The sequence below is a fragment of the Rhinolophus sinicus genome, linkage group LG01 (genome assembly GCF_036562045.2).
Source record: "Rhinolophus sinicus isolate RSC01 linkage group LG01, ASM3656204v1, whole genome shotgun sequence".
NCBI lineage: Eukaryota > Metazoa > Chordata > Mammalia > Chiroptera > Rhinolophidae > Rhinolophus > Rhinolophus sinicus.
In genome coordinates, this window is record NC_133751.1 from 149363137 (window position 1) to 149379787 (window position 16651).

Below are 16651 nucleotides of genomic sequence, written 5' to 3' on the forward strand. Positions count from 1 at the left end.
GAGAGGGTTAGTTTATCTTCTCTTGTTTGCCATGCACATGTGATAAGCATGATCTACAAATTCTGGGTTGGAAATAAAATAGACCAGACTTGAAAAAAGCCAGGCTGAGGAAATAGGTAAGTTTTACTACCTGGCTATTGCTCCTAAGTTGACATTTACACATCTGAGGGTCGTATCATTTAAATTGATCACTATGGTCATTTTTATACATGTGAAAAGGGCTGGTATTTTAAAACCAATTTAAGAAACTTATTTTTGATTTTTACTTTTGTCTGTTTTTAGCTTTGTAGACCAATTTAATTTGTTTATTTTTGTTTCTTGTTTACGCATCAAAAACTCTAAAAGAAATGTAAACACTGATTCAGAGTTTGTGTTAAAATTCAGTTTAAAAGGTGGAAAGCATCTGAGATTAATATACCTCGAGGCTATCATGGCTGGAACGGGCACTTCTCTGGGACCTACATGATCAGGGTAAGTGGTATCGACAATAAATATCCGAACAACAGGATTCTTGGCACCAGCCTGCCAAGAAAATGAAGATATATCAGCTCATAACATTCTAATCATCACCAACATTTTAAGAACACTTTAGGAATTTAAACATATTTTTATAAGATGAAAACGTTAAGTATATTACTGTTGAAAACATTCTAATTGTAACATGATCAGGAATTTCATTTCAATTTTACTTGCCGGGCAATTACAAATATTGTGTCAATCAGAGTGAAACATATTTTAAGCCATTAATGAGGGAGTTTTGATTCCCAGAGAAAAATTTGGGATATGAAAATGTTGTTCTGTAATTGCTATTCTCTTTTCTGAGTTTTAAGACAGATAGTTCCCATTACTATTATTATTAAGATAATTATGATAATCATTTCTCTATGTGCAAGGGAGAGTGCAGAGGCAGATTGGTTTTGGGAGAGGAATGTAAAGAATAAATAATGAAAAATACTTTTTGCTTTTACCCTATAGTTTGATCCAGACAAGCACCACTCAGTCTCCTAGCTGGTTATGTTACTAATGCTGTGGTCTTCCCACCCCACCCTATACCCCCACTCCCAAATTAGGGGAATTTCACCTACAAATAAAGGTCCATGGGATTTACACTTTTCTTGTTTTGTGCTTTCTACTTGTTATTAAATGCCCTAAATTTACATGACAGTATAATTCACACCCAAACAGCTTCTTAGAGTTTCTCTGTTATTTTACCACAGAAAAAGAGAATCTTACACTCATTAAACAATTTAAATCCACTAAGTTTAGGTAAATAGTCTCAAATGCTCCTCGTGCTATTTGGATTTATCTAAGGAATTGTCCAGGCTCTCCTCTGACCTCCTTGTTACACTTAAGGTTTAGCTGGGACTTCCTGCTTCTTCCAAGCAGTCTCCGGTCTCAGTCCAATGTCAGATGGTTCAGCAACTTCGGTCCTCAAAGAAACGCGAAAATTTGGTCCCAACTTTGTCAGTGTCAATTACTCTTCAGTTCTGGGTTTTTTCATTTCTTCCCATTCCCTTACGTTCTCCTAAAGATCCAAGTCCTTTTACATCTTGGATCCCAAGTATCACACCTCCCCCTTCCAAACATCTCTAACTTTCAGACTTATGCACAGCCCTTGAGGGGTTTCCTACTTAAACACTCATCTCCAATCCATTGACTACTCTCAAAAGGCTTTACAAATACATTTTAGACTATCTGGAATTTCTATTTCTCTTACTACGGCTACTTTGGCTCACTTCGAAATCCTCTTGTGTGTATGTGCATCCATCTCATCTTTGTCACATATAGGGACCACCTGTACCCATCCATGACAGTTTTCCCCTTGGCAAGTATAAACAATGGGGATGAAAGGACAATGAACTGCATTCTAAAATTACTTTTATTCCTTGTGCAAGAGGAAAATTATGATTTGTTCCCCTTTCAGATTTCTTGACTAAATTAAATCAAGATATGATGCTTCCCCACTGTGCCCTGGCTATTTTCCAACTGCACATATAGGCCTTTTCAGACATGGGAATGAATAAGTATGTACAGTGAGAGTGCTAGAATGTTTATGCAAGAAACTTGTGGCTCACACCCTGTCTAATGCATTCAAGGAAGGAACTAGACTCACGAACATAAGCTGCCTCATATGTCCAGAAAAGATCATAACTTATGCCTGCTTCTACTGGACAGGAACATCAAGCCCAAAATGTGTATTTCCCATTCTAGGATACATTTACATGAGAATTCAAGAGGGAATTGGAAAAGAGAACTTTTCCCTGAATTTAGAGCGTGAAATATGAGAAAATTAAAATTAAGATAAGCTTGTTTTTCCTCCATATCTAGACCATATGTTTTTCAAAGATTCTGCAATGGATTTAGCAAAGACTACTTCATCCAGCACAACCAGATGTCCAACGCAACAGATGTCCACATAAATAATAGAGCAGAGTACAATGTTTGCTTTACAATGCACAAGGATAAAAAGCTCTCCAAACTTGTTGATCCCATCTCTATTCATGGTATTGGTTGCTCATTTTGACACCAAAGAAAGAAAAGCATCTGCTAAAAGTATTCTACATACCTTTGGGTATGGAATATTTATTGTTCTAGGATATTGCTCATCGCCATAATAGGAATAGGAAATAACGGGTATCTCTGTATCATTAAACTCTACATATGCCACAAATTTTCCATTAGGAGACCACCAGAGAGCATATTTCGTAGAAAGCATTTCCTCTGAAAAATAAACACTGCATATTAATTACAATTTCAGCTTACTCTTAAAATCATTGTATATACTTCAAAATACATTGTACACAAACATTAATTGAAATCATTTTTTTGATGTGGATGTGACATACTTTAATTATTAAAAGATAAATAGTCTGGGTTTAGAGGAGCAGTTTAACCTTATATCCCTTATCAAACATCAGTTAGTTTCCTTAGGAATTGACATTGATCAGAAACATAACTTTTAAAATAAATAATAAACATATCAACAATAATTAATTTTTCACTTTGTGGCAGCTTCTGTTTTTTATAGTCATCTAAAATAGCCAAAACAAGGAGAACTGTAATTATACTATGCAGTGACTTAAACATTGAAAGTTGACTTTCTTTCCTGGGAATACTAAAAAAAAACAAAAAACTTCAGTTATATATTTTTTACCAGACAAGGACTAAAAGGCCTTTTATTAAAGTCCAGTTAACTGCATCTTACATGACCTACAAAGAGGACAAAATTCACAAAAGTATAAAACACTAAGAATATTTTCCCACATAATAATATTTTCTGTTGTTTAGTTTGGGAAAAAAAGATTTATTTCTCAAGAAAAAACAAACCTGAGAAGATGTATTAACACAGCATCTAAGAACCATATATTTTTTGGAATATAAATGATCACTACCACTTTATAATGCTCATAAAAATAAATTCTACCAGCCTGACAACAAGATTTTGTTCTTTCAGAACATTTATATCCTGTTCATAACCTGGATAACAGCTTTCAGAAATGCCACCATTCATCTCAGTAACATGCCACTCATCAAAATGTATGCAATTATTTTCAATTAAAAGCCTAAAACTGCAGCAGTAGAAAAAGAATATAGCTTACCTTCATAAACCCAGTCTGGGATTCCATTAAATATTTTATTTTCTCTTCCACTGTATGTTATTTGAAAAGGTGGGTCTTCTGGTCTTTGTTTCAGATAGATATTGTTTTGATAGACATATGCCTGGAAGTGGTGGTAAGCCAGTTAATAAAGGGAAATTCCATAAAAAATGCAATGAAGTCTGTATATTTGTGTTAATTATTCACCTAATTAAAAAGAATGGTAATCCAGATGCAAAAAAGATTCAGAACTAAAATGTCATTTTAGTAGGTCAAAAAAACCCAACCAACTCACATTAACATTGATTATGATTTTTAAAGTCTGTATCAAATAAAGAATAAAGTATACCACTTTGTTAGTTGTTTTATTACCCGAATAAATATGTATATTGACAGAAAGTCAAATAAATCTCTGAATATTAATAGCTAGCCAGATCTAATCTTTATTTAGAGTCTTTAAATAAGAGCTTGGACAAAATTTCATGTTGTCTGAAGCTAGTCTGGGAAACTTGTGAAAACCATATTTTTCCTGAGCTTTCTGGCACAACTCATTCTGGCTGAGTATAAGGATAAAGTTTCTGACTGCGATATTTAAAGAAGTCTATCCATGAGCTCGAGATTTTGCGGAATTCTCAAATGGGTTTCAATTTATCAAAACCCTTCTCGTTTTTCACCACTAAAATAGTGATAAATGTATTTTTTTTCCTTTTGGGCAGGGAAATTTAACAAAGGCCAAAATCAAATGGCTCCTCTTTTATTGAAACGATAAAACACTTCTATAATTTAAACACTTACTAATTTACTCCCAACAGGCGACCAGCATATATACTGAATTGGATGAGGAAGCTTATTTCTTCTCACAAACTCTCTGGAAGGAAAGAAAAACAGAAAAAAAAAAAAAGAAATAAACCTTGCTGTTCAATGCAAAAAAAAAAAAAAAAAATCTGTATAAAGAGAAAAAATAAAGAAACAATAGAAATGAAGGGTCATCCTCTTTGCTTCTTCAAACCTAACGGAACGAATGTGGCAATTTGGGACTGGAGATATGGGGTATAGTTTGCAGTAATTCACTAGTTACTTAGAAGTCTTTAACTTCTCTGGGTCTGTTTTCTGACCTTTAGAATGAAGTGAACGGATTAAAGATTTATATATTGTGAAAGTGGGAATATCTCTAGAAATCATCTAATGGAATGCCCTCCTTTTATAGAAAATAAACATAAGGTTAGAGACATGATATGACTTTTAAAAATCACATTGTTAGTTCTTGGCAGACCCCTGATTAAACTCAAATCTTTAGCCCTCAAGAGTTTAAAATTTGTACACACCAGGCTGAGATGGTTGCTGAAGAGCCTTCCAGCTCTGAAATTCTATAATGGTGCTTAACTTTAATATGTACTCTTCCATATTCTCATTCACAACCCCCATCTCTGTGAATGCATATGCATTTCAAGTTTTTGAAAATAAGATGCCATTTGACAATCTCCCCAGGGATCTGACTTGAAATCAGAAACGGAAAGGAACATCTGATCTCAAGCTAAACTGAAAAACAGATCGTATACTGGGCAATATGCCTTAAGCTTGCAAAGTCCTCCACCCATGGGGAAATTCCAAATATCTTATTGGTCAAAAATCTCCCTTTGATCCTTGGAGTCATCCTGCAAATACTCAATTGACTGACTTGCACGGTAGAGATTTTGTAGTCCTTCGGCAAGAATGTGTTCAGATTTTTATGTGTTAAAGAGTCATAGGATATCATGTTTAAGTTTTCATTATTATCTTCTTTAAGATTGTATTAATAGTTTTAATCAAGAATGTTTCTGTGGAGACAAAAATAAGACATGCCTCCAAGGTATAATGTGAGGAGACTGAAGAGACTCTCGGGCTTCCCTCTCCAAAATATATCTGGACCTGACATATTCCTGACATTTCTAATTTCCTCATTTTTTAAAATTTGAGAAGACTTGTAACACATATTACCTTGGTTTAACTTACTAGGTCATGCGGCAGGAGGCCTAGCGAAAAATGAGGGAACATGGCACGGGACTAACCAGGTTTGATGCCCCTGGAGGAGGAAGACCATTGGTGCTGCAGTGTGAATGTTGACTGCCACAGGGCACTTAATGAGCACCTGGACCATGGAAGGTCCAGAACATATTGAAGACATACGAGGGCATGGGTGAAGAAATGACCCAGAGAAGATACTCTTCACCTGGTTTACAATTCTGTCTCAAGTCAGTGCTCATGTTGTCTTTGACATTGCAACATTGCTTTACATTTTCATATGCTGTGGAATCATCAACGCAATCATGTAGACAGCACCAAGATGGAAAAAACCTCAGGGCACAGTCTCTTCATGACTGGAAAGTCACCACAGCTGCTATTTTCTGTGTTTTCTAAATAATTAACAGTATGAGAAAGTGGAGGAGGCTGCTTTATTTACAAAGGCTGTCATCTCCTCAGTATTCCTTCCCTTGCTGGAAACCAGAACCATCTCCATTTTCTCTGTAGTAGATTTTTATATTCTTCAGAGGCACATAGATGACTTGGAGTTATTGGTATTCAATCTTGTCTTGAATCTCAACAAATTTGTCACCCCTCACTTCCTAAATTATAGTATATTTGCCTGATAAAAAAAATAATTTGGCAAATTAACAGTTGTGAAGAAAAAAAAAAAAGGAAAGAAAAACTCAACAACAGCAGTTTGATTAAATTCGCTGCACAAAAGTTAAATATTTAAAATGATTCTAGTCCATAATGCTTATACAAATCATAATTAAAATATTAGTATTGCCATATTCTTTTGAAATGCTGTTAAATTTGGTGACCCTCAACATAGGTAGGACTTGGAGAATTCAAAAATAATTAAATGAGAAATAAGAAAATGACTACAGCCTTAAGAAACTGTACTGAAAGAGAAAGTTTCTACTTCACTAGTCTTAAATGTTTCTTGAGGGTAGGGTTGGCACCTTAAGCTCTTCTGTATCCTCCCAGATATGCTTTTCACATAGTAGGTACTCAATAAATACTTCTTGAATTTGGTGGCAAAGTGAATACAGAAAAAAGAAAGACTCAGTGTACATTAGATTAATTTAGATTCTATTTTATGTACCGGTTCCTGTTTCTTAATTTGACAGTTTAAGGAGATCAGCGTTATACTTTTCTGAAAATGTAAAAGAAGTAGATACATTTTTTTATTTTTTATTTTTGTGCTCTTACTAGACAAAAGGGGAACTAGGCTGTAAGATTTTTCAATACCTCTTCAAGACATATGATTATTTTCCTTTTATATAATAGCAAACAGGGTATCATATTAAGATGAGTGACCAAACTAATTCATTGTCCAGTCTTAGTCAGAGTGATTTTTCTAAAGTACAAATCTGATCATGTCATTTCCCATTTAAAATCCTTCAGTGATTTCCCATTGTCATCAGATGAAATCTAAACTCTTCTTAATGGCTTCCTCATTATTGTTTGGTCCATGCTTCCTGGTCTCAACACCTTCCCAACCTTACACCACTTCCCACTAGTCAGCACGTCCTCCTCCAATTTCAACTCAACTGACCTACATTCAGTTTCCTGAAAAACTCCATGCTTTCCCTTCCCTTTGTGCTTTTACACAATTTTCTTTCTGCCAGGAATTCTCTTTCTTAGTCCTTCACCTACTTACTCATTCATTTATTTTTTTTTCTTTTAAATTGTAAATATTTCAAGTAGTTAGACATTCAAAGAAAGAAAATAATGTAATAGATGATAATTTATCTACCATCTAAATTTAAGAAATATTAACGGTTTGCAATTTTAAAAACAATTAGTTTAAAATTGACTAGTGGAATATATGTTCTCAAAGAAGGAATGCTACATCTTCCTCCTTTCTGTTTCCTTCCAATGAGGTAACTACTCTCCTAAAAATACTGTATCATTCCCATGAATGTTTTTGTACTTTTACTACATATGTTTATTTCCATAAATAGTATATTTATAATTTGGGGTTCAAAACTAGAGGGGAAAAAAACTATATGGTGTATAAAAATGCAAAATATTAGCCAAATATTAATAAAATATTAATAAAAATGATAAAAAGAGTTGAAGATTCCATAGAAATATTTCCTTGAATTTCTTTTTATATGGGTGCACAAATATCATAAAGAAGTAAGAAACTAAGATTAGTAACAAGGTAATGTAGTCTTAACCTCAAATCAGAATTTGTAATGAAAAAGTCTATGTATTAGATTTAAGTAGTATTAATAAACAGACATAAAATTTTACCCATTTCTAAGGTCATAGATGTGATATGTTGCTGTGTAAGAGTATCTCCAAAGCTGTCAAAAAGAAGAGAGGCAAAGATAAATTATGATTTTTAAAAAGCTTATATCAGTAATGCATAATCATAGATCATTCAATTCAAGGTTCAGAATTATAAAAAAGACTATTTTCACAAGACACTAGGAAGGACATGTTTCAATTCCCTATGAGTCTTCATTTAAATAATTTTACTATGGATTTTTGTGCTGTTTGTCCAAGTTCCAGAACTAATCTCGGCAACAATTCAATCCTCACTCCATAAAAACCACATCCAAAGACATTTCTTAATATAACAAACTTTTCTTTGACACACTCTGTCCTAAGAATTTTCCACTTATATTTTACCTTGATTGAAGTAAAACCACTGATTTCCATAGCCCAGAAGGATTGTCAAGCATCTGAGTAATTATCACGATGCCCATTAAAATTATATAAAAAGAATTTCATTCAACATATAGTTTTATTACAAAATGCTTGCCCCTCTTTAATAGAGTATGTTGTGTTTTTTTTTTTTAAAAATGGAAACTGAAAAAATAAATAGGAGAGATATAGCTTATCTCCTTAAAAAAAAAAAAAACTACTCTTTTTCTCATATTTGTATTTTGGTTAGTGAATAATGCAATTATTATTTTGGATTTTGTTTCTTAAAAGGGCTTTCAAACTCTTGTCAAAGAAGCTCCAGCAGGTTGAAACATGTATTTATGATGATTGCTGGTACTAGGACCTGGTCTGTTGTAAATAATCAGCCGACTGAACAACTACTGAAGGTCAAGGTTGACTTTTCATTCCGAATATTAAGCAAGTTTTGCATCTCAAATAGGATATGAAAAATGACCGTTAAAACAAAAGATTCTTGATCAAAAGTAATTATTAGATGTTTAATTTGATAGTAAATTCTTTTGCTATTTTGCAAAAAAAAAATCATCTTGAAGATGTATAAATAGAAAGAATAAGATGATTAACTTCCCCAACTTAATTCAGGAGGGGGAAATTAAATAAGGGTAAATGGTCTGGTTTGGTGGGATTTTTCTACAGTACACTTTCCAAGACAGATTTAAACTGGTCTGCCACTGACTGTATATCATCTTGCTTGAGTGAGTTAAATAAGCTACATCTTGATTTTCCCATGTTCACTAATAACAAACTTTATGAGGTTAAAATGTAAGAATTAACTAATAATTTATAATATTAAAATAGCTCTTGAAATACGAGAATGAGTCTCCCTTTTCTGATATCGGTGCCCCCCAAACAAAGTTTTTTTCCCCAGAGGAAAGCAGTTTCTACTGCTTGATGATAGCCAGACAAGTATGCTCAATTCTAAATTATTTGTATATGTTTCAGTTATGCTTTTTGGGCTCATCTAGAACCCACATTAACTTCTTGACTCTTTAGACATAAAGATAGACTCTTGCTTCCTCATACACTTATAGGCCAAACTGTGGGTTGGTAGGAGATATAATCAGATATACCCAAATTAAATAATCAATACCTTTGAATAATCACTTTCCAGATATGCAAATTGCCGATCAGGTGATAAGCCATAATTTGAAGCATTCACACTTTTCTGAAATTATAAAGAAGTTGATTAGAATGTAGAAAAAAATAGCCAAACCATGTTAATTTGTCATTCTAAAAGAATAGCGTATCATTGTAATACTCCTACATACATATACCTTCAATGCAATTTAAAAATGTTTAGGTAGTATCTACTGTACATAAAGAAATTTACTAGACACTATGGGTGTCTAGACACCACGAGAAAAAAGATATACTTTGTGATTTCAAGAAGCTTATACTGTTAAACTTTTAAATAAGTAACATATTACAAAGTGGTTCTATAAAAAGGATATAAATATAGAATGACAAAAACATTAAGGAAGAAGTGATTGAATCCAAATGAGAGTATCATTGCTTGCGCAAAGAAGGAGAGTGTCATCTGAGCATGGCTTTAAGATTAGTGGGCTCCTGAGGGCAGAGAAAGGAGGAGGATTGAGAGTCCAGGAGAACAGAGTAGCATGTGCCTATGTATCATCGCTTCCATGGATTGAGCATTTATGCGATGTTAGGCAGTGCCCTAAGCACTTTCGAATGCTACTTCATTTGATTCTTACATGAATTTTAAAGAGGTATTATTATTCCTACTTTTCAGAAGAAACTAAGGCATAGCGAGGTTGGTGTAGTGTGGAACCTCGGCCAAGTTTCCGTAACTAGTAAGTGACAGAGCTAGGACTTGAACCTCAGTTTACCTGACTGAATTCTTAATTTTTATCTCATACTATACTATTTCTACAGAGGAAGAAAGATGTTAGGTGATTTACAGGAGGCAAGGGCAGTAGTCTAGTGCGACTAGAAGAGAGGATTAAAGGAAAACGGCAGTGGGGGTGGAGCTGAGAAGGCAGGCTGGGTCCAGATCCCTTGCTAAGTGTTTGGACTGTTTCTTGGTCAGTGAAGAGCTGGCAAAGTTTTCTGAGGAGGAAGGGGATGTTGGATACATACCATGGTGGTATTACTCAAAATGATATATGATTCTCCTGTTTCAATATTATAAAATACTATATTATTATCTGTAGATTGATGAAGATATTCTTGTCCTTTAAACAAGAAGGAAAAACAAAAACAACTTGAAATAACCTCCCTTAACAGGAAACACATATATAACAGAGAGAAACATCTCTCATTTCACAGACTTACTTTGTTTTTCCTCTCTGTCCAGTACAAATTGCTTTGCCATATTTAAAACAGTAAGTTGGTGGAAGGAAGGAAGGATACTTTTTTCTACTTTCCACTAAAATGCCATTTTTGCTAGTAGCAACCTTATTCTAACTAGTACAAGGTGCTTAGGAATAAAATTGGGTTTTCACTGTTATAAAAGGATAAATTAGTTTTAAATGGTATGTTTCTTTGCAATAAAAATATACATTTCTTTTGGGTTGTGTTCAATTTAATTTAAAACTTATTTTATGTGCATTTTATTTTCTAAAGAGAAAAATGAAAATATTCAATTTTGTTTACTGGCAATTTAGATGTCAACTATAATGTCATAAACGATTTAGTTGACTTTACCATTTATTTGATTAGACTTATATGACAACATCCTTTCAAAAGCCGTATGCAAATATCAATTTTATGGCCCTTAAATAACTTGTTGTTAGGGTGGGATTTGTCTATTTCTTTCATTATCCAGATTAATGATGGATTTCTTTTTTTGGTAAAAGTCTTATTACCTCTCCTAAATAGGTATTTATCTCTCATTCTGAATACCTGTACCATATGCTCGGAGTATTCTAACAACACATTTTCAACTTTTACTTTTCTGATAAACTCCTATTGGTCCCTTTACTACTGGGAAAATCCAGTCTAAATGGTTCTGTCAAAAATGCTTTTCTGACCACTTGACTTATCTAAATAATTGCTCTTTTTTCCATTTCAACTGATTCAGCTTCTGTCAACACAGAGATGTGTTGGCACTAAAAGCAAAAGCAAAATAAAACATACATTTTAAAACCCAAAGGTAAAAAAAATAAATAAATAATTTACCTACCTGAAACCCAATTTGGAAAAAATGTTTTATAGAAAAATGTTCCATTTAAAATATCTTTCAGTGTGAGTGCTCTTGCTGTATTTTCATCAGAGTTATGAACTTTGGGGGAAGAGGAAACAAATTATTACTAAAAAGAATAACTCAAATAAATACTAAGCCCCTCTCTCATCTGTTCTTTGTCATATAATGAAAAGATCTGCCATTTGTAAAACACTTGTTTAACTCCTGTTTCAGTAGCTATAAGTATTACCTCCTTTTTTACAGACAGGTTAACTGAGGCTTAGAGAGGTAGTTAGATTGCCTGGGAGGGTGGGAAATCTTGAGTGAAGGGTGTAGAGAAGGGCCATGGCAGGGGCATATTCTTCAGGCAGTGAAGAATTGCCAGACATTTTAAAGAAGGACTGTGAAATAAGGTTCCAACAACTCTAAGCCTTGCAAAGCTGGGATTGCAGACTATGTGGGTTTGACGAAATACCTAGCCTCTTAAGCATTTTATTGCATTTGCTCACATACACTTGGCTTGAATTTCCACTGATTTATCAATGATGTATTTTTTGCACCCCAGTTAGTCAGATGAGATCAGCCAGAATCCTTACCTTCAGATGTCACAAGAGAGGCATGAGTGAGTTAGTGAATTGCTTATCCTGACTAGGATTTTTATAAACAGAAAGTGGACCAGAAGAAAAGAAAACCACATCATCTAGACAAATAATCTTAGAAATTTCAAGAGTAGAGGTTTTCCATATGAAAGCTAACCTAATGTGGCTCATAAACCACAAGCAAATTTCACCTGTATGTAAATCCTCCAAAACAACTGTGTTTTTCAAACATGACTATTCTCAGAACATACTCATTATAGAGCCCTGAAACAGATATCCCAGATGGATAGTATGGCAACCAACTTCCAAACCTCCTTCATGTTCGTATTGCCATTCTCCATCCCTCCCACCTTACCCCTTCTCCAGGTCATCACTTACAGAACCAAAACTTAAAATAAATAAATAAATAAATAAATAAATAAATAAATAAATAAAGTCCTATACCTTGAATAGCTTTTATGAATCTGGTATTTGCCATTGTGAAAATAAAACTGTTGAAGATGAGAGCATTATTTTCCTGCTAAACATTTCCATAGCTTTCCATGACTCTTAGGATAAAGACCAAAAATGTTAGTCTGGACTGTGTACCTTAGCTGGTCTGGATGGCCTATCTCTCCAGCCCCATCTTGCTCTTCTTTCATTACTTTTTAGACTCCAAATATGCTGTGCTTTCTGTTCCCCAAATATTCATTTCTTTCTCTCGGGATTGTGTATCTCTTTCTCTCTCCCTTCTTCTCCTAACTTCTATTCAGCCTTTAATATTCAATATAGGGGCCACTTACTCTGGGAAATCCTTCCTGACTCTCTGGTTTAGGTCTGGGTCCCTTGTTATTCATTGTCATAGACAATGTTCTTAAAGACCATTTGTCTTGGTTTGTACTCATGTATGTAGTTGAGTGATTATTTTATTAATATTTCTCCATCTCCCACCGTATTCTATAAAAGTCACTATAAGGCCAGAGACCACATCTAGTTTTTGCTCACCATCACTTCCCTAGTGCCTAGCACATAATAGGTGCATAACAAATACTTACTGAATAAATGAACACATGAAATGAAGGATGGTGGATGGATGGATAGATGGATGGATGGATGGATGGATGGATGGATGGATGGATGGATGGATGGATGGAATTTGTGCCCTTTTCTTTACAGAATGGTTCTACTACTAATTTTCTATATGGCTTTGGTAAGTTAATCTCTGACACCACAGCCTTTTCACCTATAATATAAAAAACTAGACTAGAAAATGCTGATAATACCTTCCAGGGTTATCACATTAAGTTTTGAAATTTGACACTCAGCATGTTCTATTAACCTTATAGTTACATAAATTGTACTGCCATGTGATAAGAGCCAATTGACCAACTGGATAATAGCATCGTCTGCTATTTTAACTGATTCACACTGAATGATGTATACTCCACACACTTGATTAAAAACATGAATTACTTTTTTAATTTACTAAAAATTATTCTGGTGGCTATAAGAACACAGGTGACTGGTGAATCCCTTTGCAACCAGACACACAAAATGCTTAATAACATTAGGTTATTCTATTTTTAAAAATGATCATCTTCTTATATTGCCTTAGAATCCTAAGTAAGGTTGTGCATGCCATACACTTACTTATAATGAAAATTTTCTATTTAATTAAATAGTCTTGTGCAGAATTCATACCACTTATTTTATAATCCCCAACCAATGAATAAAATACCATTTTACTACAACAGCATTAGAATAATTGCAAAGTATTTTAATTCAATTTTATTTAACTCTCCTAAGAGCAAATTGCAACGGATTTCTAATGTAGTCAAGGGGGAATTCTAGTCAAGTGGAAATTGTTTTCTTTTTGAGATACATTTAATTTGTGTCTACACAGTCGTGAACATATAGATTTAAAATTTAGTGAATCCCTTTATTGCGAATACCCCCAAAAACTAGATATTTAAGAAAAATTGATATTAATTCAATAAATGAGTATAACCTTGGTGATTTCTCTCTTTTTTTTTCAGCGTAAATAATGCTTTGATTATGGCTAATGACTTGTATAATAGGTTTTCCTATTTAATCTTGCATATAATTTTCCTTACTTGCAATTATGCTTGACTGAGAAAGTCATAGCTAAAATTAATCTTCATTTTTATAGACTGTTAAGTGAGCTAATTCTAGTGAAGCAGTTAGCTCCATGGTTGACACATGACAAGCCATCAATACATGTCAGCTTTTGTGATTGTCATAGTTTATCAGTATTCTTCAAATAAATATTTTTGATCCGTGATTCCCAAACTAATTTGACCAATAGAATGTTTTGTTTTTTCCCAGTTTCACTGGGAGAAACAGTTTCAGATTAGGCTATTAGCATATACAGTTAATGTTTACTTTTATTCTAATACAGTGAAACTTAGTTGTACTTGGAATATTTTGTTCATCGTATGGGTTTATAACTGAAATATCACAATTATAATCATAAACAAAGTTAGCACTAATATTGTGTATATGGAAAAATAAAATTTATTGGAAAACAAGAGTCTCAAATTATTTTTTAAATTCCTACTTATCTTCCTTTTCATATCATTTATGATCATGCTGATCCTTATCAGATTTCTCAAAAAGATTTCAAGGATTAGTTATTTACTCTTTTAGAACCTTAGATTATACATAAAAGTTACAAGAGAGTATATTTCATATTACTTCCTAGTTATTCACTTGTTTTAAATGTGTTCATAGTAGCTATAAATGCCAATAATATTTACAGAGAACTTAGCATATGTCACATTATGACTCAAAATATCTGTCTGGCAATTTTATCATGTATTAATTGTGCTACTAATTACCATGATGATAATAAGCCCCACCAGAACCTAAGAGGTAATGAGTCAATGTACAGAAAACATCCAGAGGAGCCAGCTGTATTTATGTGGAAATAAGGTTCATGCTCAGAATTGGGGTAGGTGTTTCTTCCTAACCTCATATGTGGTGCAGCCAGAGCTCAGAAAGTGTGCTTATGCTGAAGTTAGGCTGGGCTCAGAGTGATACCAAATCAGATGGGAAGAATTGCAATTAGGCATTCTTCTCTTTCTGCTGAAAATGACCACATGTTCATAAATGCAGTGGAGTGATGTGTGTGCTTTGAGATGTTGCATTTGGTCACATATTGACGGTTATAAAGTTTACTTAGAATTTCTAATCCAAGCTCTGCTTCGTTGTACATCTAGGAAGATTACAAACAGAATAATGTTTCACTACACTATCAGGCTCGACCCCTATATCAGCCACCAGCAGAAATGACCTTCCATTTGGGCTCTGTGAAAACGCCATTGGCTTATTGCTATCTCAACACTTACCTCAATTTATCGAACGTGAACCTTTTTTGTCTCTATATTTATGTGAATTGTATAAGGCATAGGTCTTTATCCATGAGGGCAGAGTCTGTGATTTTTCTCACTATTATATGCCCAGCAGCTAAGACAGTGCTTGGCATATAGTGGGAGCATGATATATATTTATTGAATAAAAACAAACAAACACTAAATTAACCAGACAGATTTTATGTTAACTCATTTTCACTAATTTTTCCTGAAATATATGTCTGTCCTTACTCTCTGCCTTCTTGTTCATGTTATAAATTTCATGTGTACACTCTTCTATCTGGACATACCCTCGTTAAATAAGTATCAGAATTTAGTCCTCGGAGTTACTTGGAGTGCTTATTTGAAAAACAGATTCCTAGTTGTTATCTCACAGAATCTCTGGGGATGAGGCCCTGGTAGTTTTCATTTTACCAAGTCCTCCAGGTGATTCTTCTGCAAAAAATCCAAATTTAGTGATTTCACTGAATCTAGTTCCCTCCGCACTCTGTACTTATCGTTGGACTTGCTCCTTGCCTATAAACGCCAGGTAGGTGCGTGGGGCTGGCCTGCTAGCAACTCATACATCACGGGCAAAGACTCCCCACCATTAAGGTTTGATAACGGCCTTCGTGAAATGATAATGGTCTCCTGTAATGTTTATGGCCCTATTTAGTCCTCTCCTTCATTCTTTTGAGGCTAGGTCCCAATAGATTCCTCTTTAAATACATTCCTTCCATTGATCCTTGAGGAATGAGAAAGGGCAAGGGGACTGATTCTGTCCCAGATTAGACTTAAGACTGCTGGCAAAGCATGGGAGGGGGGGGGGTGTCACTGTTTTCTAGTGTCTAGAATATGTGTGTGTGTGTGAATCAGTATAAAAATGCATCTCCCTGGCATCAATCACACTAAACAAGTTCCAGTCACCTGAAAAATATTCCACTAATGACTATTGAGTGAATACATACATTTCATGCCCCTTTCCAAATAATGTTTTAATATTGAAATACAATCTTTTGATTATTTTGAAAGTTTCATTTTCACATCTATAATTTTTAAACTCTAAAGAGTCGAGCAGAAGTAGAAATGAATTCAGAAAGCATATCTCTCTTCAATATGTAATTGACACTTACTTGATTAACACTTAATTCTTGATAGTACCCTTATATTCAATTTGGCTCGTTTTTAACACAGTTACTCATACACTACTTAAACAGTCTAATTAACTATACTTTAATTATTTGCATTTTCCACTTACTAAAG

At 34.0% G+C, this 16651-nt stretch overlaps 1 protein-coding gene and 1 long non-coding RNA gene across 3 annotated transcripts in view; one reads left to right on the top strand and one right to left on the bottom strand.

Moving 5' to 3' along the window:
* Positions 1–472, top strand: part of LOC141572444 (uncharacterized) — a 144482-nt gene extending 144010 nt beyond the window's left edge. The window contains exon 4 of the long non-coding RNA XR_012497803.1: positions 385–472. This is a non-coding gene — a long non-coding RNA (uncharacterized LOC141572444). The remainder of the gene's footprint in view (positions 1–384) is intronic.
* The window catches only part of FAP (fibroblast activation protein alpha), a 90277-nt gene that overhangs the window by 43866 nt on the left and 29760 nt on the right, over positions 1–16651 (bottom strand). For both annotated transcript variants that reach the window (XR_012497800.1, XM_019727297.2), the window contains exons 4-11: positions 11440–11538; positions 10395–10489; positions 9388–9462; positions 7863–7915; positions 4392–4464; positions 3600–3720; positions 2567–2721; positions 419–522 (exon numbers count right to left, since the gene is read on the bottom strand). Coding sequence is in view for 1 of the 2 variants with exons in the window: in XM_019727297.2 (XP_019582856.1) it covers positions 419–522; positions 2567–2721; positions 3600–3720; positions 4392–4464; positions 7863–7915; positions 9388–9462; positions 10395–10489; positions 11440–11538 (775 nt within the window). In the remaining variant the exon portion in view is untranslated. The remainder of the gene's footprint in view (positions 1–418; positions 523–2566; positions 2722–3599; positions 3721–4391; positions 4465–7862; positions 7916–9387; positions 9463–10394; positions 10490–11439; positions 11539–16651) is intronic.